General features: G+C 39.2%; 1 protein-coding gene across 1 annotated transcript in view; it reads left to right on the forward strand.

Annotated features, from left to right (window-relative positions):
- The window catches only part of PDZRN4 (PDZ domain containing ring finger 4), a 105,466-nt gene that overhangs the window by 45,465 nt on the left and 34,663 nt on the right, over positions 1-25,338 (forward strand). Inside the window, exons 2-3 of the mRNA XM_010707016.3 lie at positions 16,167-16,420; positions 17,583-17,685. Of these exons, the coding sequence (XP_010705318.1) occupies positions 16,167-16,420; positions 17,583-17,685 (357 nt within the window). The remainder of the gene's footprint in view (positions 1-16,166; positions 16,421-17,582; positions 17,686-25,338) is intronic.

Below are 25,338 nucleotides of genomic sequence, written 5' to 3' on the forward strand. Positions count from 1 at the left end.
AAATTAAACTGTGTTTGAGCTAACTTATGGCAACACAGAAGGGATCGAGGAACAGTGGAGACTCTGCTGTGTTATACTTGTGTAACTCAAGCCCACGCTGAGCAAATGCTTTTTTCTGCTTTTATAAGTCATGAGAAGAATAATTTCTGTCCAAGACTATATAAATCAGATTTCATCCTGGGAAATATGTTTACAACATCCTTGAATGGTCTATCTATTAATAGAGATGTTATCCCTGGGTTACCAAAAGCCATAATAAAACATATCTGTATTTTTTCAGCATTTTAAAATCTGTTCTCTTCCCATCTTCATCCATTTTATTTTAATGCCTGATCTTTTGTCTCTTAATTCCTTAGTAGTTTATCTGGTTGCTCCCCACTTTGGGGTAGGCGGTATCTCCTCAGTTACCTGAAGGTTAATACTCCCTAAAACTTAGAACAATTGCAGTTCATTTGGTGGAACTGGTACCTTTCACTCACTGACTTGTAACTGGAGGAAATAATCTCTTCAGATGGACATGCAGAAAAATAATGGTAGAAAAGACAGCTGCAGGTCTTGTGTGAAAGTTAGATGTTATTTGGGTGAATATAGATCTTTCTTCAGCTTGTGTCAGAGTTGACTGTAGACGCTGATAAGCTGCTGAAGTACATTACTGGCAGTATTAGAGATGAAACAGAGATCATTGAATCATAGAATGTCTTGGATTGGAAGGGGCCTCAAGGATCATCTGGTTCCAACCCACATGCCACAGGCAGGTTTGAGGTGGAGGTGAGTGCTGGAGATCTGCTTCTTCTCGCACTGCCAGTGCTTTGTGATACCAGAGGGTGTCCAAAGTGTGGTCCCTGTTGATTTTATTCTGGTGAAACACAACTCTCTATTTTTAAAGTTGAATGTTTGTGTAGTGTTCCAAATCTCAGGTCACTTGAGTTTTTGGAGCTTTATTCCCCTGTAAGGGTAAGTTTTCTTAAAACTGAAAGGTTTTATTACATTTTTTGTATGTTTAGCAATCAAAGTTCTGTTTTCATTATGTTTTGTATGACTTAATCACATGATGATTCATCTTGCATATGATACAATTACTACTTGATGGTAAGATTGAAAACTGCATGAACATGCTTACTATATGAACTGCAAATACAGGATGTTAAGCAGGCAAGGGAAATTACTGTCTTCCTCTTCAACCCGAAAAGCTGGTTGGCTGTGCTGCACACTAACTGTATCTGACGAGCTACATGAAATCCAGCCTATGGGGAGTGGTCATGTTATCACAGTCTGCCCCTTTTGAAGATGACTTTCTTTTGGGGGATGTACAATCAGAGTCAAGCAGCAATTTTAAAAACCTCTCGGAAGGATTGTACATGTCTTGAATGGAGGGGAAAAACACCTGTAGAGTTAGAGTAGAAGTGAGGCACAGGCAATGCAGAGGCAGGAAGCTGGTATCTATAGATTAAAAACTAACATTTTAATAAGAAGATTTTTGAAGTCTTTTTTTTTTTTCATTGATTCGATTTATAAAATAGCCCCCAGAATAAGCACTACAGGCATAACTGTGAGGCAAGGGGTGTCAGTGTAGAGAGTAGTAGTAGCCAAGATGAATAAGCCATTTGTTAAGATAGTTTAGCATGTTGGAGATGATAGAATAAAATTAAATAGCGTACCTGTGCTTAGGATCAGACTGGGATTTGCAAGCCTTCAAGTTCACCGTGTAGAAGGTCTTAGAGTACAATCTAAAGGAAAGGATGATTACACATAAGGGAGGCAAAGAGTAAGTGGGATATAATGAATCACAGACTAAGCAGAGGTAGATGGTGACAAAGCCAGGCTTCACTGATAGCTTTGGGGTTTTTTTGTGGTTTTTTTTTTTTTCTTTCATTAGCATATACTTTATCTTGACAAAGAATATGTGGTAGATTCGGTTTATCTGGACTTCAGATAAATAATATCTGAGGTGGAATTATACAAGAAACTGAAACAGAAATAGTTAGATAAGCAGTCACAAGGAGGATGTGGAGTCAAATCCACCAGAATATCTCTGTCTGTAACGTTAAAAAGGAAAGTGAAAAGCTGGAGGGAGGTTACTGCTGGAGCTCCATAAGGTTTTGTCTTTGTACTGATCTTGTTTAACACTTTTGTTAGTGACCTTTGCAGAAATATCAGTAGACTTCACCTGGCAGTTCAAGCATCTAATGCCATCTAAAATACTGATGGCTTCAGCAGGACTGTGAGGTTTACCTGGGTGCCTTGAGGGGAAAACAGGGTAAGGAGGGCAAGAGATGGGGGAAAGCTGAATACTGAAGAAAGAAAGGGGACAAAAAAAGAGCAACAATGAATCATGATTTAGGAAAGTACAGTAAGCAGAATGAATAAAGAGAGGAGAGCAGGAGAGTGAGGCTAGACCTGTTATTTCTCTCACTTGCTCCACTATCTGGAGACTTCCAAGCATGTTGTACTCATTTGACTGGAACAGAGCTTGAGAAGGAAGGAGCATTTTGGAAGAGTAGTTTTTGCCTACCCACACTAACTCCTTAACTTCGACTGTACTTGATATCTGCTTAGATAATATTTAATGAGTGTAAAATACAGCTTCAGAAAATGTTGCAGATTTATTCTGTTCCAATATATCTGCTAACCTGATGAACAGATTTTTGCAGAGTGAAAAACATGATTTCATACATCCTTATGCTGAGCTCAGGTTTCACAATTTCTAGGCAAATGGCTTTGTTAGACTACTCTCAATATGCAGCAGCTGCCCTTTCTCTCTACTGTTATTTTTAAGGGAAAGGGGAAAGTCCAGTGTTCCTTTGGGCTTCTTATTTTTAAAGAAATCTGACTGACAGCCTGGACCTGAAATAATAGGAATGACTTGCTGCAGAGAAGTGGCTGCTTAAGCACAAGGTTTCACGGAAGCACCAGAAGTGCTTTTCAGGTTTGCTTCCAACCTGATGTGCACAATGCCTCCTTGCTTACTCCACAGACCTTGTGTGTTTCCTTCCTGACAGCTGAGGGGCTCTGTGGTTCGTCCTAACCAAACAACACAGGGAGAGAATGAAGACTCCGAGTCCTTTTTGGTACTCTGGCACATCATCTAGTGATCATGCATGAGGATGTCAGATGGGACAGCATCTCCCTCTCTGAGATCTCAGTAGCACAAACTGCTCCAAGTAATTCCTCTTATGCAATATACTGGATGTGATGGCTTGCCTGCAGCTAATTTCTACCGACTGCAGCAGGCTTCAGGAAGAAGCTGGAGGTGCAGATTGCATGACTGGGCACCTGATCTCCTCATTCACCAGTTTTCCTAAGGCTGAGTTTTGGGGAAAGAAATATGAGTGTTAAGAATTTATGTAAGATAGCACTGGCTACTTTAACTCTGCTTCAGTGAGACTTCTGTTCCAATGGCAAACATATGAGAGTGTGATGGTATTTCCATTTGGTATTTATTAAAAAAGCACTCGGGGCCAGTATGCAAATTCTTTCTCACAAAAGTCTTCTTGTCTGGGAATCTCTATCAAGGGCAGGTTCGTCTCTTTTGCATGCAAACATTGAATTTTGACAGAATTTGAAGTCTGCAGTCCCTCTTCTCTGATGTTTTATTGTTGTTTAATATTTATTTGTCAATAATTAATTGCAAAGTAGTCACAGTGAGAAACAATACTATTAATGTTAACTTTGTTGTTTTACTTTTAAATAGTCTGCCTGAAAAATCAACTGCAGTACTTCTGGCTACTTCTCACCTAGTATTTCCTGTCCTTTGGATTAACAGTAATTCAAGATTTTTTTTGATCATCAGATCTCGGAGGCAGACATGAAACAGAGGGCAGAGCGTTTTCTGCTAGGAACAAAGAGCGGTGCTAAGCGGGCTGGAGACCTGCAGTCAGGTGCTCCGCTCTCAGAGGTGGAAGCTGGCCAAATTTCCCTGGTGGCCTGGCCTTTCTGCCACGGTTGCATGTCAGCAACTGAGCCCAACAAGTGTCAGCATGAATTCAAATAGCAGAATTGATTGCTGGGAATGATTTATGCCCATCTGCCTCTTCTGGGATGGGGAGGGTTCGTTTAAATTTTGTCTTGCCATTTTGAACTGGCTTCATACGTTTCTCAATTTATTGCAGGTTTTCAGCTGCGGTGCTTTTCACCAATAACTTTGTACTCTGACATTTTGCTTTGTTATCTCTTAAAGCCAGCTTACAATGAAAGTTTAAAGGAATCTGGCTTTCTTAAAGATTGTATCTATCAGCAGTAACATGAGAGCTGCTCTCGGGGCCTGCATGAAGTGGGTTTTGAAGTAGGAGCCTGTTTGATTTTGAATTTAAGGGGAAAACATGCTTTGCTACAATGGAGCCTTTCTAAATCGTAACCTCTTCTGCAAATATGCTGAGAACAAACCCTTGAATCTCGATCTGGATGAAGATTCTACATCTGACCTGTTAGAGCACCCAGAATGAGAACTTGGTTGAAATTTGCACATGGATGCTGTGTGTCCCTGGAACTGAGGGCCTACAGCTCCTCCCTGCCAGTGTTCTGTTCTTCAGTGGACAACTTCTATGAGCAGTGATACTGCAAAATCATGTTTTGGTTTCTGTGAGTAGAAATGCTGTATTTTGGCATGTTTCTTTCCCTCCACTGAAGAAGGTTACAGAAGTTACTGTGTGGATAAACAAACTCTAGAAGGTAGAAGCCATGGTAAGATGCTAAATGTGCTGTCATAAAATTTGACTGTGAGGCTGAGAAATGTTGCTTTTCAGTGCTGTTGATTTGGGCATAACAGCTTCATCGGTTAAGGTCACTGGTTAAATGGCATCATCTGTCTTTACAAACACAACACTGTGTTTAAAACTTTTTGAAAGCATGTATGAATTGTCAGCTGTTATTTGATCATTCATTTATAGGTATTTATAGCTAGAACTTATATCTGCCTTTATAAAATCATCCTACGTATATAATTTGTATTTTGCCATCCAGTATTTAAGTGCACCTGAGTGATCTAATATATAACTTAAAACACAAAGAGCTTTATATCCTTCTTTCACTGGTATCTGTTTTTTTTATTTTATGAAATGCCATATAAGCTAAAAAGAACTGTATTACTGAGATAAAGCAAAGATGAAATCACTCTTGTCTTGATACCACGCCACATTAAAGTGTTTTCATTGTCTAGGCTATAAACTTTGTTTTAAAGCATGTCTATTTTGATTCATGTCCCCTTGTAATTCGTTATCTAGATTCTCAGCACAGGTGTATAATCATGATTGTTACTGCAGCAATGTCTAGAGTGCCCTATTTAGTCTGAGCCCCTGTAGTGCTTGATGCTGTGTTGCCAAAAAGACACAGTTCTTGCACCTAGGCAATTTTATCTAAATAGACAAGTACAAGAGGTATAAAGTGTGGATGCAGTATTTTTTCAGTGTTTTAAATTGTTCTTGCTGCTTTTCTGTGAGGTAATCAAAAGTCTATTCAATATTAAAGGATGACTCTGTTGCTCAGAACAGGAAGCATTGGTCTGTTCATGATGTTAAAAAGCCTTTTCTGCACAGCGCTCCCCATCTGATGTCACTCACAGCAACTGAAACCAGAAAGAATGACCACATGCATCCAGTGGCCTCTGAATAGCTAATAGGGATGTTCTTCAAAATCTGCTTGGATTTCAGTGATATTCATAGCATTGCATCATGCTGGTATAAATCTGATCCGTGCAGCATATTCAGTGGTCAGCCAACAGCATAGCCTTGGCCACCAGCCATCTGTAAGCTCCATGCTCTAGCTTTCAGCCACTTGGTCCAAAACTGCCTTGATATGCCCTAAGAGCTGGTCTGCTGCTGGAGCAGCAACTGCAGCACAGTTCTACCGTGCACCCAGAGCTTCCTGGGAAAAGGAGACTGATGCGGTCCTATGGGAACTTCCTCAGTAAGTGCCCTTTGCAGGTGTTTGGGCAGCTCTTTGCAGACAGCTTTGCTGTCTCTTGAATCCTACATGGAAATGTCTTATACATAAGGGGAAAGTTCCCTTTGCAGGTGTTAAGTGCTAAAGTTTTACAGGAGCAGCTGCTGCTGCTGGCATTGCAGAGACCAAACACAGGGTGAAAAAAGAAATAAAAGGAGTGAGAGAAGGAGAGGAAAGCCAAAGTGGAAGGTGGAATAAAACAGAGAGGGAAAATGGTGAGAGAAGACAGATATAGAAAGAGAGACTCCAGAAGGAAGAATAAACATAGAAACACTGGGACAGCAATAGCAGCTGTAATTGGTTTTAAGCCAGGGAGGAGCTGGAGCTCTTATTGCTGACACCATGTACACAGCCACAGTGCTGTATAAATAAGATAGATAGAATTAGGTTGCTCCTCACATTAACATCACTTAATTTTTCCTGCAAACAGGGAATGTGGAAATTGAACTTCAGAAATTAAAAACTATATTCATGATAGCACAGTAACCCATCACTCAGTAGAAAAGTAAAGAAATCCTACATGGCTAAATAGTCTTTAAAGGAGTATCAAGGTAGAAGAGAGAGAAGCAAGAAGAAAGAAACAGACACAAGCATTTTTTATAAGAGTCACGGAGTGGCTTAGGTTGGAAGGGATCTTACAGATCATTGTGGTATCTCTCTCATAAGTTATCTCTCTAAATATGCTTCTGTATGCAGTTTTGTTTGTGTTCATTGTGTGTAACTGAACACGTACAAGGATGCTATTGTCAGCGTTACCTGCTTTCTTGATACTCAAATAGAAGTGGTTGCTAAGCTGTTCCTAAGAGCTGCTGGGAACTATTTGGTGCAAAGAGATGAAATGGTGTTTTGGATAGCAGGTAAAGTCCTGTCACTGGCTTTATTTTATCAGATGAAGAGTTCTTCTGAGTTTGCATTTTGTACTTTTTTGAAAAAGAGATTAAAGAAGTTGTGCCATATGCCCTGTTCCAGAAGCAGGATGAAATTAAAATTTATTGTGACCTCTTGCTGTATTGGACCCTAATTCTAAAACACTGCTAATGTGTGAGCCTGTGAAAAGTATTTTTAAAACATCTAGTCTTGTAAAAGGTTGAAGGATTTTTTGCCAATATGCTGCTTCTGGAGTTAAGCCATGAAAACAAATGGAGAACAGCAGTGTCAAATTAGTGTCAAGGCAGTGTGAGATAAGAATGGAAAATGACTGAAAAGGACCCTCAGTGTTTTATTCCAAGGGGAGAGGAGCCTTTTCTGTTCCTTCAAAATGGCATTTAAAACAGATATACATTAAGGAATGAATGCTAAAGTAGAGCAAGTCTGTTGTATGTTCATTAAAGAAAAGCAAACGTAAATGCTGAGGGCTCAGCACTGCATGTGGTTGGAGGCCCAGCAGGTTTTGGGATTCAGTCAGCTGGGACAGTACCCCATGTCTCAATCAGGGAGGGGACTAGGCCTGGTGCTCTGTTGCTGGGTTTAACCTCACTGCTTTTTTACAGTATGAAACACTGGCTCTTGGAGCACCCTCTTGGCCAAGGCACTATCCTACTTACCAGCTGGATGGGCTGGAGGCAGCGTGCTGTCAGCTGCTCATTGCTGCTGCTGCTGCTTTTAAGAAAAAGCCCAGAGTGCTGGTGGTTGCTGGTGGATGTGTGGGCAGGAAATGTGCTCCCTGGCTGGGACAGGAATTGCTGGAGATCAGGAGTGCACCACTCAGAGCAGCACCAAGGGCTCGCCAGCTGAGCAGGTTGCTGCTGTGTGTCCTGGTCCCACACTGCTGGCGCAGGTGGCAGTTAGTCCTCTAGCTCTCACTGGACTACCTTAAATTGAATTTAAAAGTAGAGGATAAAATCTGCCTTATGCTTAACTGCATGCATTAAATGGGGAATTTTAATAATGTGCCAACAGCAGCAGTTTGGAGTATCTTGCTGAGGAAAAGGTCACTATGCCCATAAGTTATCCTAGCATTTGATCAGTGGACTCTTTTCCAAAGACTTTAAGTCTAATTATTCACTGCTTATAAAGTCACTTGAGATATAAAAAGTCTTTTCGTAGTAATGAGAGAACCCCACAATTAGCCAGAAGGTAGCCATCTATCTTTTTAAACTACTCAGTTCGGAGGAGAGCAGGAGTTTCAGGCCTGTGAATGTGGATGAACTGTTATGACAGTGATAAGTGTAACACTCATGCAGTGGTGCCAGACCTGGCTGAGTTCATGGAAGGTTGGGTTTTTTTTCTAAAGGTGAAAGAGAGACTCTTCTTTTTAGTGAAATGTAGGATATGATTCCCTGACAGGAGAAAAGTAACATGTTTTTTACAGATGCCTGAAATCTGCCATTCAGCCTTGTCCATTATTCTTTGGAGGTTGCAGACGATTAAAGAATGTGATTAATTTGATCTCCTAAAACTTCAGTAGCAACCTCCTTTTCAGATCCTGTTTTCTGAGAAAAATACATACTCTGGAAGAGAAATTGGACAGTGAGCTTGTGCTAGAGCAAACACCATAAAGCTCACAGGAGAATATAGCATTCAATGCAGGGGCTTAGTGATAAAAATGATTTGCTTTGAGCACACGCACTGGACTTTGATTGTATTCTTCACTACCATCAAAGGGCTGGTGCATGCGGTAGATCTGGTGAGAGATTTGTCTAAGGTCTTACCCACAAAAAGAAAAAAGTTGCAATAATTAATGTAATAAATGATGGCCTGATTACATCAAGGAGTAACATAACATATTTTATGCATGCCACAGCTAGTTTAGTCTTTATTGCCCTCAGGCATAATCCTAATATCATCAGAAAAACTGTTTGTCAATATTAAAAGCAATTTACGTAGTAAATACACTCCAGCCTTGTTACATCACCATCTGGGTTAGCTGAGCTTTTGGAGTCGTACTGGGCAGTGCTGATAAAGGCAAACCTCACAAGTGCTGGGACTGTCCAGCTGTCATGGTGGGTTAGTGACAAAATCTGGTGCTCCCAGCCTGCTGGAAGGAGCCACGCTTAGAGACAGACAGCAGGGGAAGCGTTTAGGAGAGGAAAGAAAGGAAATCTTGGGAACAAAAGCGAGATCTGCAGTGAAAGAGAGAGGGCAGAGTGAAAAGAGCTGAAAGCTGAAGAGGGGAGAGAGAGGAGGAGAACAAGATTGAGAGTACCATCTGGAAGAGATAAGAAGGATGTCCATAGTGGCCAGTAACATCTCTGCTGGGTGTATGGAGAGTCAGAAAAGAAGAATGGCTGCTCACAAATTCATGTCTTCCAGCACTTGCTTCTGAGCAGCTCGCTGTGAAAATGATTCACTGATTCTTACACTTAATTTGGCATTTTCATTTCGCTCACAAACCAAGAAAACTGCAGATATATCCGCTTGCTGTTTCGTAACTCAGGTGAACTTCTGATTTATCCCTTGTTCAAGGCTAAAGGAGCCGAAAGAACTGTGACACTTGCATTGTTCTAATATGTAGTGAGTAGATGAATATTCTATTTTCCAGTTACACGAACTGTCAAGTGCCATGCTATGAACTACAGGAACTGAGATCACGTTTTGGGCACAGTTTAGCACTGCTACCTCGGTAGTGATTTCAAACTTCTTGTAGCAGATGTAGTTTTCCTGGTGGTGCTAACGCAGCATTGTAGCATCCAAATGTTCTTCTCAAATATACTTCAAGGTGAAGGTCCAGAGCCACAAAGAAACTTCAGACATGGAAACGCTGAGTGTCTCTTTTTTGCTGTCTTTTCCTAGGGTGGATATTTTGCCTGATTTTCTACACGCTGCCAGAGAAGAATTAGGTGTTCATATACAGTTGTTATACTTAACCCAGCCAGCTGGAAGCAGGGTATAGGCATGCATCTAAAATACCATCGTCTTACTATGCTTGATACCTTAACTGCAAGTAAGGATAAATTTGTTATTCAGAACATCAAACTTCCTCATTAAGGAGGGAGAAGGGCTTTGTGATTTCTTTGCTTCTGGTGGATTTGATTTTCCATTCACAAAAGAATGGGGTTCTGCACCAAATGTTTTGGGAAGCACATGTTGCAGTGAGTTTTGTTTTAGGTAGAGATGACTGGGTAAAGAAGGTAACATCGAGGAGAATTAGACATTAAGCTCAAGTTTGTATTTGATGGAGAGGCAAATTTGCTCAAGCACTTCTGCGTTACCTCTTGCTCACTAGTTTGCTGTGTTATACTGCACTTGTGATAGGAATTATTTCTCCATTCTCAGAACATCTACCTGAGGCATTCTTTCCAGTTTAAAAGTCTTTTGAGTTTCCTAGGGTAGCTTGTTACGCAGTACTTTCAAGCAGTGTCCAGCTCTTTTGGGGATGCATCCAACCCTTCACAGAGAAGAGCTGCAGCCGTCAGACCTACCCACAAATCACAGTGGACATCTGAACAAAGTGAAGCATAGTCTTGAGGTCAATTGAAAGAAGAATGCTTTCTTATGACAGCTGCTGTTTAGATACTCAAAATCACTAGGAAGTCCCTGGGAAGTTTCTCTCTAGAAAGATGCTTTACAAAGTGGAAACAGGCATATTTCTGTTGTTTACAAATTTTTTTAACACTTATATTTTCTTGCTTAGCTTAAATCTTAGGCACAGGCTTTTCAGACACAGTAGGTATTTGCTAAATATTGGGAAATTGAACTGATGCTGGTTACCCATAGGAAAATGCACAGGCGGCTGCAGTATTGACCATTGCCGGAGTCTGTTCAGTGATGTTGAACCAGCTACACAAAGTAGCAAATAGGACAAGCTTAAGCTGTTCAGGAAATAGGAAATTAGTTCTTATTACAAGAAGAACTTAGCCTTTGGAAAAACAGCCTGAGGAAAAACAGCTAGAGCCTGCGTATTCAGCCAACTCAAACCATTCTATGATTGTGTGATTCTGTTGCTTTCAGAAGGGCTGACATGATTGGGCGATTAGGGCAACAAAGGATCAAATGGGAACAAACATCATTTAACTCGTGTGGCTGAGGAAGAGGAAATGTCATTAACCAGAATAATAAAAGTTGTCCCTTCACTGAACTTCCCTGAACCCTGATGGAGATAGTGGTATTGGATAATGACTGTATTTGCTACCTTAGAGATTAACTTGCTCAAGAAATGCAGTTTAGTACTGAACTATAACCTAAAAGGTCAGTGCGCTGAATGCCATTTCTGTAGATGAACATTTGGGTTAGCAGAAGAGTTGCAGTGTTCTCTCTGAAGCCCATGTATCACTGGTAGCCCACACATCCTGTGCCCCCTGTTCTATCTGGAGAGCCTCAAATCTGGCAGCCTTTAGCATTGAAGTTTTCTAAAATGTCTGTATGTAACAAAAGCTTTATATCTGGGAGAAAGATGGTATATTTTCCTTCTTTTTCTTTGTTTTTATTCTTGTAGTTAGGGAGAGCTCAAATTCTTGTCCTAAAAAAAGGACTGATCGAACTATGACATGGTGCTCAATTTTTTTTGCCAGTTTTCTATCCAAGGATGCACCCTGGGATTTTGTTGCCTGGGTGTATTTTAGGGGCAGAGACTGGAGGTGAAGAAACTGTCGTGATGAGAGCAGATTTAACACCTGTCAGGTCAGAGGCATCTTTTGCATGAATGTTGAAATCTCCCCGGACAGTGAGCCTTGTGAACTCCATCATCACGTCAGACACTATCTCTGTCATTTCTCCAGGAAGCCCTTGTGGCTGGACGTCTCTGGTCTAGCAAAATGCTCAGGTTATTCTTCCTTTGCCCTCACTGATTAACAGGAGGTCTCCGAGGTTTTTACTTCGGAAGAGCCAGTCTTAAATTTTAAGTTGCATATGCAAGCTATTTGCTGAAGAGAGGAGTTAATCTCTTAAGCTGCTACTGTGATACCTTTTGTGATGGTTGCATTCATGTGATTACACATATTTTTCTCTTTTTTCCTTCTTTTCCTTTTTCTCTTTTCATACATAGTATGAAGTATAGACTACAAGAAACATCAGTATTTCTGGCTCTTCATTCAAGAAGCATTAGTAGAAATCGCCAACATCAGAAAAACATTTAAAGATGAGGGAATTTCATTTCTCAACCACAAGCATTTAAATCTTGGAAGCAGTCTTAGTTGAAGCACTGTTATATTACTATTTTTTTTTTTTAGAGTACAGAGTGCAAGAATAACCTAACAACCATCTGCTGATGTTTTTTTTATATTCAGTATTTTGTTATTTACTCCAGTTCCTCTGTCCTTCTCTGCTGTCCACCTCTGCATGTGTGGGAATAAACCTATGTGCTGTTGTACTGGTGTTAGAAATGGAGGTTGGCCAATGTCAGCTGATTTGTGCATGAAAAACAAAGCCTGATTGCATGTTTATTTTCTGATGCTGTTGAAGTTTTGCATGTGGCTCGATTTAGAGCAAGGGGATGGCCAGCATCCAGGCAGCGGCCACCAGTCGCTCTGGGGAAGATGCTGACAAGTGGCCCAGACTTTGCAATGTGTCCAAAAGGGGGGAGAGTGTTCATTAAACAGAAGCTTAATCAAACAGGGCAGGAGGATGGTTTACATGAGAAAAGATATATTCTTTACTTAACATTCACAACTTGCTTGTGGATTAATTAGCCCATCTGCTGCAACAAATGTATTCCCATGTCTTTGTGTTGACTGTTAAAAGTGAATGATTTCTCTATCCATTCAAAATAGTACCCTAGATTCCACTGAAAATAACCTTTCTGAGGCAAGGAATTTATTTAATCGTCCACTAAGAACCTGTAAGTGCCTTGCTGTAAATAAGTGTTCAGCAGTCTACACCTCCCAGGGTAACTATATGTGAGTGTTAAGTTAGGGGATGATGCAGGAAGCAGACAAACCTTAAAGAAACTGAGTGAAGAGAGCTTCCAGCCCCATCTGTAGTATTGGCTTTGGGTTTTAAAATAAATTCACTCTTTCCAGCCCCAAGTGGGCAGGACAGCTGCCAGCCTAGAGTAATACAGCTATAGATTTTCTTCTGAGAAAGGCAGTGTTCATAAATTAGATGACCTTTATGCAGATCGACAGAGTGTGTTGATGAACTTCAAGTGACAATTTAAACAAGTATTAGGTGTCCAGAGTGCATAAGAAACCAGCATAAAGGATGGAATGCTTTCAAAGTCTTTAAATTAAACAGGCATTTAAATGAAAATAGAGGTCAGCCATATGTTGCCAGGATAAATGAAAATGTGTATCTTTTGTGATTTTTCACATTTACGTGATTTTAAAATATTAATATTCTTTGGAAATAAAATTTGCATGTAAATGGCATTAGCATGTATTTCTGTCTGTTTCCTCAGACTAAGGGCTAGGTGTTGGCTGATGTCAATTACACAGCTTCTGATATTCCAAAATAATCTAATATATATTTTGTATGCTATCCAGATATCTTTTCATTTTGCTGATACAAATCTGTGATAAAATGGTCAGTTTCTGCCAAAAATCACCATGTAATTCAGGTGGGATATGACAGAATTGTGTCCTTATTACTTGAATAGGAAAAGAAAATGATACAACAATATATTGTATTTTTTCCTATACACTTGTTATTAGGAGAAACACCACGTCTGTTATCAGAAAGTTTTTAAAAGTATTGAAAAGGTTTGGGAAGACAGGAAAGTAATTTTTATGTTCCTAAAGCCTTGGGAATGAGAGTTATTCAGAAAGCCTGTAGGACAATCTTTTCACAAAAGCTGCCAAAACTGTGAAAACTGTGGAAAATTGTTTCTTTGATAGGATCTGAGTTAGAAGCAGGAATGAAGCAGAGGAGAAGCTGGAGCTGAAGAGTGACTGGAAGACCCAGACTTGAAGCTTTATCTCTAATTGCCTCTATTAGACATGGCTGAATCTGAATGCCCTGGCAGTGTAACTTGTGCTATCAGAGAGGGTTTGCAGGAGCTGAGTCCTTGGGGAAATTTCTTCCATTTTCTCGTAACGTAACTTATTTTTCAAGCATGCTGCCACTGCCTCTTGTACATCACTGATATTTCTGCATGTAACTTAGTTTAACATAACCAAATGTTGTAATTGGATGAATTATAATTTGAAAGATAAAATCTTAACATTTTCTGGCTTCAGTCGTCAGAGAAATAGTATGGAGGTCACTCAGAAAGTAATACCTCCTATTTATTTCCATGGAAACTACAACAGATACAACAGGCACAATAACACTACTTGGTAGAGCAAATAGACCTGCTGCTTTGTTTCCATAAACATTCAACAAGCCTCAGTGCACGTCAGTGGTTGCAATTTTTCCACATGCAGGAATTCAGTGGCACACCTTTGCTTTATACACTTCAGCGTGAGATGCCATTCTGTCAGACTGCCCCTCTGCTGCCATCTGTCACACAGCAATAAAATGTAATGGAATATTGGTGGGAAGGTTCCACCTCTACTGCCATACCACTAACATCTGCCTATGGCATTGTGGACTGACATGATAAAGTGGGAGGCTTTTTCTTTCAGAGCAGCCCTCATACAAATGCGTTGAAATCAGGTGATCACAGTCTAGGTTACATTGTATAGTACTTCTGAGGCTCCCAGGCATTCAGCACATGAGTTTTGAGGGTTGTTAGGTAAAGAAATCTATTTAGGATATTTCTAATCTACTCATGACTACATACAGTATCAAATCTTTGCACTGGTGACCAGGCTACAGTATGTCCTCATTTCTCTTGTCCTCATGAGTGACATGGCCATGAAGGCAGTCTGGTTATACACTGTACTCAAGCATGCACTCTGGAAATGCATCAAGTTGGTATGTATAAGTAATTAATGGTCAACTCTATTATAACCATACAGCTGAGTAAGTATGGTTACACCTGTTACCTCAAATATGACATGTTTAATTGCAAATGCTTCTCCTGGCAGACTTAAAACTGCTACTGGCTGACTGTGCTGAGTGGGTCTTCTGAGTTTGCTGCTGTTGTTCTTGTTTTTTGTTTGTTGTTTGTTTGTTTGTTTGTTTGTTTTTTGACAAGAAAGCTCCAGGTATTTCTTTAATGAAAGAGTGATGTGGCAAAGAAATCTTGTTTTCAGCAAAAGTCTCTGGTGGATTTTGTCCCATGTCTGGGAAGGGCTTAGAGTTAGTTCATTAAGGAGAAGTTTTAGGGCTTCATAGTCTATATAACAAAGTAAATTTGGGCATTATATTGCAGTAGAATCCTATTTCTGACTTGCTGTCAGTGAGGAGATTTTCTCAGGGATATAAATTTAAATTGATCTTTGGTACTATTCGGATATTCACATTTCTTTCTTGAAAATAATACCTCTCTACCACCACACAGGATCATCTCACCTCACCAGCAGCTCACAACAGTTTGATGCTGTGCAACAGGACAGGAATCCCATGGCTCTGAAAACAATGCAGAATGGTAGTTTCTGTGTAACTTTCTGTAATGTTGCACTGTCCTTTAGGGCTTAGATACTGGCTGCTGTTGGCAAATTAATCATTGCATTCTGTAGTGGGATGATTCTCGTCAAGTTCTCCCTTAATGCTTGATTTCATGTGAAAAAGTTACCTTTTTTTAATATCAAAAGACCCCACTTGGACTTGGAGGAATTTGCTACTTCACTTGCAGCAGAAAGAAACCTTACTACACAGTCTTTTATTTTCCCCAAGCTGTGCTGCATTTACAGCACAATTTTCTGTTTTACTGGTTGTCTGTTTGTAGCAAATAAATTCTTCAGTTTGTTTGTCTTAGATTTCTCTTTCCTTAAAATAGCAGCAGCTGACTGTCAGTCAAGTCTTCCTTTTTTTGGCCTTAATTATTGTATGAATGCAATAGCTGATAAGTGGCAAAACACTGAAAGTTGGCCTTGTTTCTTTTCAGATACTCAAGATGTGTTTATTGACATCTGCATTAATAACAATACCATGCCAGAAATCCCTTATTATGGTTGCACGCCATGGAAAATGTTGAAATTGAAAATTAAAGACACCCCTCCTTTTTCATTTGTACATTATGAGGGAAATAAAATAAAATGAGAGAACTAATTTTAAATGTTTCTTTGCTGTTTTGAGATTCCATTGTGACAGTTCAAAACACTTCTATTTTCTATCATAGATTAAAGAATTTATTTATTCTCCAGCCTTATCTCCTCTCTTGCGTGACTACCAAAAGAAGGTTCAGTCAATGTCAGCAGATGACTTGATGTATTGCCAAGTAATTATTCCACCTATATTTTACACCCTCATTTTTCTTCTACCTTTTCTCTTGTGTGTGATCTTTGGTATATTTTTCTGTTTTTCTCTAGGTCAATGGGAAGGACCTCTCCAAGGCCACTCATGAAGAGGCAGTGGAAGCTTTTCGCAATGCTAAGGAGCCAATTGTAGTTCAGGTTTTACGAAGAGCCCCAATTAGCAAAGCTCATGGTAGCTCTCAGGATGTACGGCTTGTGGATGCCTGCACTCAGACTGACATCACTTTTGAGCACATTATGGCTCTGGCCAAACTAAGGCCTTCCACACCTCCTGTTCCTGATATCTGCCCCTTTCTGCTTTCAGACAGGTATGGCTTATCTTCTGTAGTTTTCAAGTGATATTAAGGCATTGCAATTGCTTTTAGCTTCTTTTACAAAAGTCAGAGGAATAGTTTAAATAAATTATAGATGTTGTTGGTAATTGCTGCCCCCTTTACTGATGATTTTCCTCAACTCATGCATTAGATCTCAGGAAGGAACGTTGTTGAAGGAATGCACTTACTTTGTGCTCAAGCTCATGCACAGTGTTCATCTAAACCTTAAGCTTTGATCAAGAAGAAAAACAGTTCTGTGGTCCAAAGTATTGAAAAGACTTATAAAGCACATAAAGAGATGTCTTGTTACTTTCTATTATTTCAAACTTCTTAAAGAAAGAGGAAAAATAATTTATTTTATTTTATTAAAGGTCCCCCTTAGCTAAGGCAATTCCAAAAATGTAGAGAAGGAAAGTATAATTTCACCTTTCATGTGGCATATAATGTGAATTAAATTATGCCTTCGTTGAATTAGCATCTTCTGAAATGTAATTGGATGCAAATATCATTTTAAAAAAAAGGGTTTGAGGTAGATCCACACCTGGGATCGAAGGCTGTACCTAAGTGCATGTTGTGAAGATCTCATTCTTTGTGCCTCAAACTCATGTAACCATTCAGTTTACCGACATTCTAAAATGTGCAGTTATTCAAGTGCCCTTCATCACCCTGTTATCGCTTTAACAAAGCCATATAATGCAAAGCGTTTAATGCGAGCACTTGAACAACTTTGAGCCTGATGTGGGTTGTAGATTGAAGATGTTCATGTTTTTATAACGAGATGATTGATAAGTTGGCACTGATCATGATGCAGCATATGAATGTGTAGTTAGGTACATTAATGAGCAAAAGGAATTCCAAATGTTCATAATTAAGTAGTTTGGCCTGAAACAGACCCTGTTAAGAGATCACTCTCTGCAAATCTAACAAAAGATGAACCCAGCAAAATGACCTAATCTACAATCTGAGCTTTTGAAAAGAAAACAGCCCTTTCTACTTCCGTAGGTCATATTTTATTCAGGCTGTCAGGCAACTGAGAGTAATATTTCAGAGATAAGAAAACTACAGAGCAGGGGTTTTGTGATTTTTTAAAATCATTTTTAATTTAAAAAACAAATTATCTCATCTACTGTTTTTTGTACTGCTTTGTTCTACATAGCTGCCATTCTCTTCAGCCAGTGGAGCATGAATTTTATGAGGGTAATGAGTATCTTTCCAGCCTGCCTGCTGATGCAGATAGAGCAGAGGACTTTGAGTATGAGGTAAGATCAATGGCACACTGCAATCTCTCTTTCTGCTATTATAGATATGGTATTTGCACAGGTGATAGCAGGCTCCTCTGGGGAAAAAAGAAAAAGTGAAAATAATTAATATCAGAAAATGTTCTTTTTTGCCTGTGTAATTTCACAAGCTTTACTGTAGTTAGTTTATGCATGTGAAATGTGGAAGTGAAATTCTGCACTGGGTGTCACCAAACAAGTTTGGGATGCCTATTAAGCGTATCCCCTCTTTGTGCAGTTGAGACTGTAACTCAACTGCATTCTTTTTGCAATTTTAGCTCTCTGAAGCAAAAAAAAAAATAAAAAAATCAGAATTAAAAATGGTAGCTGGAAGCTTAATTCTTCTTTTACTTCTCTCTAATTTTAAGAATTATTTGGCCTTTTTACTCATGCCTTAGGGATTAGTCTTGCAGATACTTGGGTGTATGCTTGAGCATTTGAAAGATCAGGTTACAACTTTGAAAAAGAATATAATTTCTGTTATTTGCTCTTTGAATTTGACATTATAAGTATTACAATTACAAGAAATTGTGCTGTGTACCACAAGTCTCACTTTGCTTTTAATGTATTGTATTTTCTAGTGACAAGGGTGGATGTCTTTCTGAATCACTGGAAAATCATTTTTGGAGCTTCCCCAAATGATAACATGATTGTTGTTGTTGTTCTTCATTAGATTTTCATTTCATCTGAATAGTATTCTTGCCTGTCAATCTGAATTTTTGTGTTTTCTGCTATATTTCAAGAAGAAAATATTTGTAGAAGCAGGCATAAGAAGCAGATGGTTCTTTTTATTATTAAACAGTGCTAAGTCTTTGCATAAGTTCATGTTGCTGTATTTTAAACAGGAGTGATTATAAGTAATTAAATACCTTTAATACAAGATTTAAAATATCCTATCCTTCTGTTTGCAGTACCTTAAGAAACGTTTTTAAAGGTTTCACATAACTATTTGACATTTGGAAATGAAATGAATGGCAAAAGCTTTGGCAAATATACCGTGTCTTCACTTTTATCTTATCTTTAGCAGCTAAGATGCTCTACCACACGTTCATCTCATTGTTCTTTTCTTCTAGCAGCTTGGGGAATCCAAGTTTTTCCCCAGGAAGTAGAAAAATCAAATAACATCTGCTGAGTGAATCTCAATCAGAACAAGCAAACTTTTATTTGAACTTCTCAAAAAATCATTGCTAGGGATTAGTGAAATCATTATTTCTTCCCAGTTGGGTTTTGGTGTGATATCTCACAGTGCAAGAATCTCAGAGCTTACATTCTGCTTCAGCTCCCTGGGTGTAATACAATATTAAGTTTCTGTGACAAGTGTATTTGTTTATATTGCTTCTTCTTTAAATATAGTAGGAGCTATTTTTCTAGTAATATTTAAAAAATTAGTAATGGAAACATCTAGAAGGAATAAATTTTAAAAGATACATTTTTAGATGAAAATATTCTTTCACTAGATTATCAGGTACATATTAAAGTAGTAATGGATTTCAAATCTGCATAGGTCTACCTAGTGTAATCAAATTCTCTTTATGGCTATTATTAATCCCTAATAATAGTTGGCACAAGTATTATGATAGTGGCAAATACTTGAGCAGATTCTCAGTTGCCTGTAATCACTGCTAATCATACCATCACAGTCATTAATTTGCTGTCAGCTGTGATTCAGTGGCCAAGGCAAATGCACTGAGTGATTGAAATAGTGTTTCATGTGAAATTCAAATAGGAAATGGACTATCTGCACTCCCTTCAGGAGAAGAATCCATTCTAAATAGGAAAGGTTTGAAGGAGAAGCATCTTGGAATCTTTTACTAGAGCTCCAAATGTGAAGCACTTTCCTAAAATTTAAAGCTGTGTGGTGGTAGCATTATGATTTATTATGATCGCTCATTGGTTGTATTACCTGTTATTTAATATCCTTATTAGAAGTTATTAAGCTCCTTTATGTAACTAGAGAGCCCAGAAATATACATCTTCAAAAATAGATCTCATGAAGAACCGAGTCAAAATGGATTTGCTAGGTGTTGTAGTGTGTCCAAGGGGAAAAGCAGCAGGGCATTAACTTTCCTTCTTTGTAAGGATGTTCTGGTGTGAGCCCCAGCTAATCACACAGAGCAAAACAAAATACCTCAGAATGTAAGCTCTGAGATTCTTGCACTTCCATGCACTAAAAGGATAGTTAGATAGGTTTAACAAAAGCAAGTGTAGAGTCTTGCATCTAGGGAGGAATAATTGCATGCACTGGTACAGGTTGGGGGATGACTTGCTGGAGAGGACCTCGGTGTCCAGGTGGACGACAGGTTGGCCGTGAGCCAGCAGTGTGCCCTTGTGGCCAAAAAGGCCAATGGCATTCTGGGGTGCATTAAAAAGAGCGTGGCCAGCAGGTCAAGGGAGGTGACCTTCCCCCTCTACTCTGCCCTGGTAAGGCCTCATCTGAAGTACTGTGTCCAATTCTGGGCTCTTCAGTACAAAAAAGACAGGGATCTCTTGGAAAGAGTCCAGCGGAGGGCCACAAAGATGGTGAAGGGCCTGGAGCATCTCCCCTGTGAAGAAAGGCTAAGTGAACTGGGTCTGTTTAACCTTGAGAAAAGAAGACTGAGAGGGGACCTGATCCAGGTCTGTAAGTATCTAAGGCATGGAGGGGGCAGAGTGGCGAGGCCAGACTGTTTTCAGTAGTGTGTGCAGACAGGACAAGGGGAAAGAGTCAGAAACTGCAGCATAAGAAGTTCCGCACAAATGTGCGCAAGAACTTCTTCATGGTGAGGATGACGGAGCACTGGAACAGGCTGCCCAGGGAGGTTGTGGAGTCTCCTTCTCTGGAGATATTCAAGTCTCGCCTGGACACCTAATTGTGCGACCTGGTGTAGGGAACCTGCTTTGGCAGGGGGGTTGGACTCGATGATCTTTGGAGATCCCTTCCAACCCCTATGATTCTGCGATTCTGTGATCGGTAAGCAATTCACTGGTCTCCATGTCAAACCAAAGAATTTAAAAATGAATTTTGAAGCCAAACCTGGAGATTTCAGAAAGGCTTTGAAGCAAGGTAGTATGCAGAAAGAGTACTAATGACTGATTATTTCCTAGAATGGTGCAAAGTCCCTCCATTTTGAGGTGACAAATAGAAAGTACATAGCAAAATCAGGAAATGAAGAAGTGAGATTACTAGCAACTGAGATGCCGTAAACAAGAATGTCTTCCAAGAAAGGCAATGTCCTGCAAAGCTTTGATCAACTTGGAACTGGCTTACAGATAAGTGCTGGGGTTTACCTGAGTTACCACCATAAAAAGAAAACAAGAGGATCACATCTGATAGCCAGCACTGGGGATATGCACTTGCCAGTGGATTTAGTAGGATTAGACACTTGCAAGATTCCATTTGTATACTACAAAAAAAAAATAATGGTTTGAGTACAGTTTGCCACAGCTCAATAAACTCAAGTACAAGCCAATTGTCTTGGAAGGGTGAACTCCCTGGGAGGCTCATTAGACTCCGTTCAGCACCATACTTTAAACAAATAGCTGGGAAGATGACAAAGCTAGGGGATTGCTGGGAGCCAGCTCAAGTGTCCTAATGTGTCTCCTGCAAAGCTTGTCCTAAAAGGAATTTGAATTGTTGATTTATATTGAGACAGGTCAGAGCCAGCAACAGTCTGTGTTGACAGAAAGAGATCAAAAGATCTGTGTTTCTGGCATACTCAGATACCCAGGAGGACTTTTAAGATAAAGTAGGAACTGACCAATTTGTAAATGCTCAGTTAGACTTGTAGTCAAGATGACTGAAAGGGAGCCAAATATTTTCAACGACAAACCCAAGTTCTCTCTGGCCACTGGTTGTGCTGCTGGAATTACCTCATGTGATCCTGCAGTATGCATCACACTGTCTACTACCAGTGAGGCCAAAGGACTAAAACCATTGTAGCCTCCAGTAATTTTATGTTACATATAGCTCTAAAATATATATTAAAGATTTGTGCTTGTGAGTTCTAGAGAGAAGTAAACAAGCTTTGCTAATAACACTTCTGAACCTGCTATCAAAGAGAGAGAAGTATCATATACTTGGTTAGGAACATTTATAATAATACAGAAATTAGGGGAACAAAATCAGTTACATACTGAAGCAGTGAAATGAATTGGACCAAAAAAAAAAAATTGTTGTAAAGACAAAGCTGGATGAAAGAGCGCATCACTTGTTTCTGGCCCTATATGTACAGTCTGAGATGATTGCCTCTCAAAAAGAGAAACATCAGAAAATAAAATGTTACAAGCAGTCACAAGCAGATATTATGGTTTAGTCAACAGTTCTTTATTCTGTAGCAGAAACTTTAATAATGTCTATGTACTAAAGTACCCTTTAAGAAAAGTGAAAGTGGGAAGTGATTAGTTTTTGCCCTGAGAGGTGATATTATGGAAATTACAGCTCCTAAAATCTTGTGCATCTGAGATAAGAAAAGATTCTATTTTTTTTTCCACTGGATGCCAGGATTAGCATTTTCAGAATGAAAAATGCAGAATGGCAACCATTATCTCAGCCTATCTGTGTCTGATGACTCCTGTTTTAATGTATGCAAATGCACATGCTGACAGGTTGAGGTGGTATTAATCATATTACCTGGAAGAATTTGCCAAAGGTTGAGTTGACCTTATATGAAATTATGAGAATGCTCTTGATGCTTTTCACTTCATATGTTAGAAATCTTTGAGCTTCTCTGTTTTGCTACGAAGAATTGTAAGTATTGCTCAAGAATTTAGAGCATGTCACCAAATCAACAGACCAGTATGCTAGACACACAAGTAAAATTTTTCTGTGGCAAAATTTTAAGAAGCTTTTTATGAATAAATAAAGAGTCAGACATCCCACTAGAAATGGCAGCCACAGAAGAGCATAGTAATATTATATTGAGAAAAAGCATAGTAATATTACATTGAGAAAAAAACCTGCCATTTTGATTCCTTCTATGCTCTGAAAAAAACAGAACTTCTGAAAATGAGAAAATTCATATGAAAGATTCTTGATTCCATTATTAGTGTCTCTTCATAAGAAGAGCAACCCATGGGTTAATACCTCGTCTCAAAATTGAATAGTTGTAAGTTCATTTTGTACTTGGTAGTTGCAAGAGACAGATTTTCAGTCAGGATAAGGAAATGTGTATGTGCATGCACACTGAATATAAGTGCTAATTTATGGTTCTGCACAGTCGTTCTTCACTTAAATATGTTGATAAGTATTTGCACTCATAAATCTGCTAACTGTAAATGCGGATTAGCCCTTTAAGTCTATTACTGGCCCGATCCAAGTGCACTGAAATTGCTGAGGTTTTCTTTTGACTTGAGCATTTTTGGATCACATGCTATTGCCTGTTTTCACAAATAACTAAACAAGCAAGAGAGAGCAGCTAGAAAATTAAATGAACTGGGCTCAAAAAAGCTTTTGTGTCTCACCAAACTCCTTAAAACTCCCAAAGCAGAGAAAATTTTGTCCTGTTGTCTTCATTTCTCTTAATGTAACTGATGTGATGGAGAGGTAAAACTTGTGCTTGCTGTTCCAACTAACACTCCTGAGTATTACATCTGTGTGAGAGAAGATTGCTCTGTCAGGTGCAAATTTGAATTTTCCATTTCTATGGCATAACATTTTGGAAGTGGTTGGTTGTATCAGTATCCTTTCTCTTCAGAACCAAAAGGAGTAATTTTGTTCATATTAGTAATCCGAGTGAGGTTGCTGATCCAGATAAGTGACGTGAATGCAGAAATAGTTGTGGGCGGAGACCCTCAGATCTCTAGGTGGGGCCCTGCTGTGAAATATGGATGCCAGAGCCTTTCTGGAAGGCCCATCACTGCTGTAGCAGGCCAAGAGAGACCTGCCCGCCTTGTGAATTAGTATTTAAGGCCTTTCCAGCACAGGGACTATTTAACCAATAAACCAAAGGGATCTGTCTATCTTGTAAATACATATTTAGGGCCTTCTTAACATGAGGATTACTGAGTTGATAGTGTGTAACAGCTCCCTTCAGAGCTGTGATAGCCTGCAAACACCCCTTAGCGAACATTACAGGCACTTGTGGTGATGCAATTGGAGCTCCTGTTTCAATTGCAAGCACCTGAATAAACAGTTTTTATGGAAGCAGTGTCTGTGCACACACTGCCAGAGCTTCTGATAGCTAGTCAGGCTCTTTTGTTTTGTTACCTGATGAGTATTTCTGTACATAGAAGCTAACTCAAAAGATGGAAGCATAACCAGCTAAATGGAAAACATTCCTGAGATAAGAGCTTTCCAGAAATCCCTTATATGTAGCATGGCATTTTTCCTTACATCTATTAAGTTGTGTTTTATAATAATATGAAGGGGTGAGAGAAAGAGACACAGAGAGTGAGTGAAATCCTGCTTCAGCAGGGATCACACGAGGCAAGTTCCAGCCAGATGCAGGAAGATGGCAGTGAAGTGAATGAGCAGAACCACTCTAATACCTTTGTGATTTGCTATCACATTGAGCTTTTTTCTTTTCTATTTCCTGCCGGGATTGGATTCCTTTTTTCCTGAGTCTCTTAAAACTTGGGAGGAATCAGAAAGAGCCTTCAGTGAATAAAAGGCAGATTTCAAATTCAGCAAACACCAGATATAATTGAAAATAGAAGGCTTCGAGAAATATGATGTTATATGGGCAGAATCCTAATGGAGATGTAGGTGTTGCAATGTTGAAGAGCCAAAGTTGTGTACTGTAATGAGATGTGTACTGTAATAAGGCTGAGCCTTACCACTGAGGTCAGATCTCATTGGTGTAATGTGGAAGATGTGATAAGGCTTACTGGTAAATATGGTGTAGATTTTAAATGGAAAACAGGCACTGCTCACCACGTGCCTGCTGCTGTTGCAGTGGTGCTGGAAGGACTGATCTGACAAGTCAGAGTGGGCTTAGATAAATTACAAATTATCATCCTACATCTATTTTCAGTCTAGCATTTCATAATTGCCTTAAAGGTACTGCTGAATAGTAGGTGTTCCATAGTATAAAGACATTATACCAAGATTGCTGTTCAGGAATTTCAAAGTAATTTTTAATATTAATTAACACCTGTGAAGGAGCTTCATGAAGGACATAAACATATTAGTATGTGCTTGTGATCCAGAGAATCACAGAAATACAGAGAAAACTACAAGCTATCTTTTTAATACATTAATTGGGAAATCTGCAAGGTAGTCTCTTTCTTTGACTAGTAAATAGAGTATTGTTTCAGCTAGGCCTGTTGAAAAAAATTGCAATAGAGCTTTTAAAAGCATTCCTTAAGATTTTCTCATTTTAACTCAAAAGTAATTCTGAGCTACTAATAGCAGTGTATGATTCATCTGACTGTCACTGTGGACTATTACACTGGAAAAGTGACAGTTAAAATGGATAAGTGACATTGGTACATTTTTCCCTCTAAATCTTTGAATAGCACTGTGTAATAAATAAAATAAGACTCTTTTAGCATGCATTTGGCATACTACAGCAAAAGATCATGCATTTCACTGATATTTTTATTTTCAAGACCCCTGGGGATTTTAGTCACCATAATCTACTTATAAACAATGATAAATATATAATTTCTCCCTAACTGTGACCAATTGTACACTGTAAATGAGCAAAGTATTAGTAA

The sequence above is a fragment of the Meleagris gallopavo genome, chromosome 1 (assembly GCF_000146605.3).
Source record: "Meleagris gallopavo isolate NT-WF06-2002-E0010 breed Aviagen turkey brand Nicholas breeding stock chromosome 1, Turkey_5.1, whole genome shotgun sequence".
Lineage (NCBI taxonomy): Eukaryota > Metazoa > Chordata > Aves > Galliformes > Phasianidae > Meleagris > Meleagris gallopavo.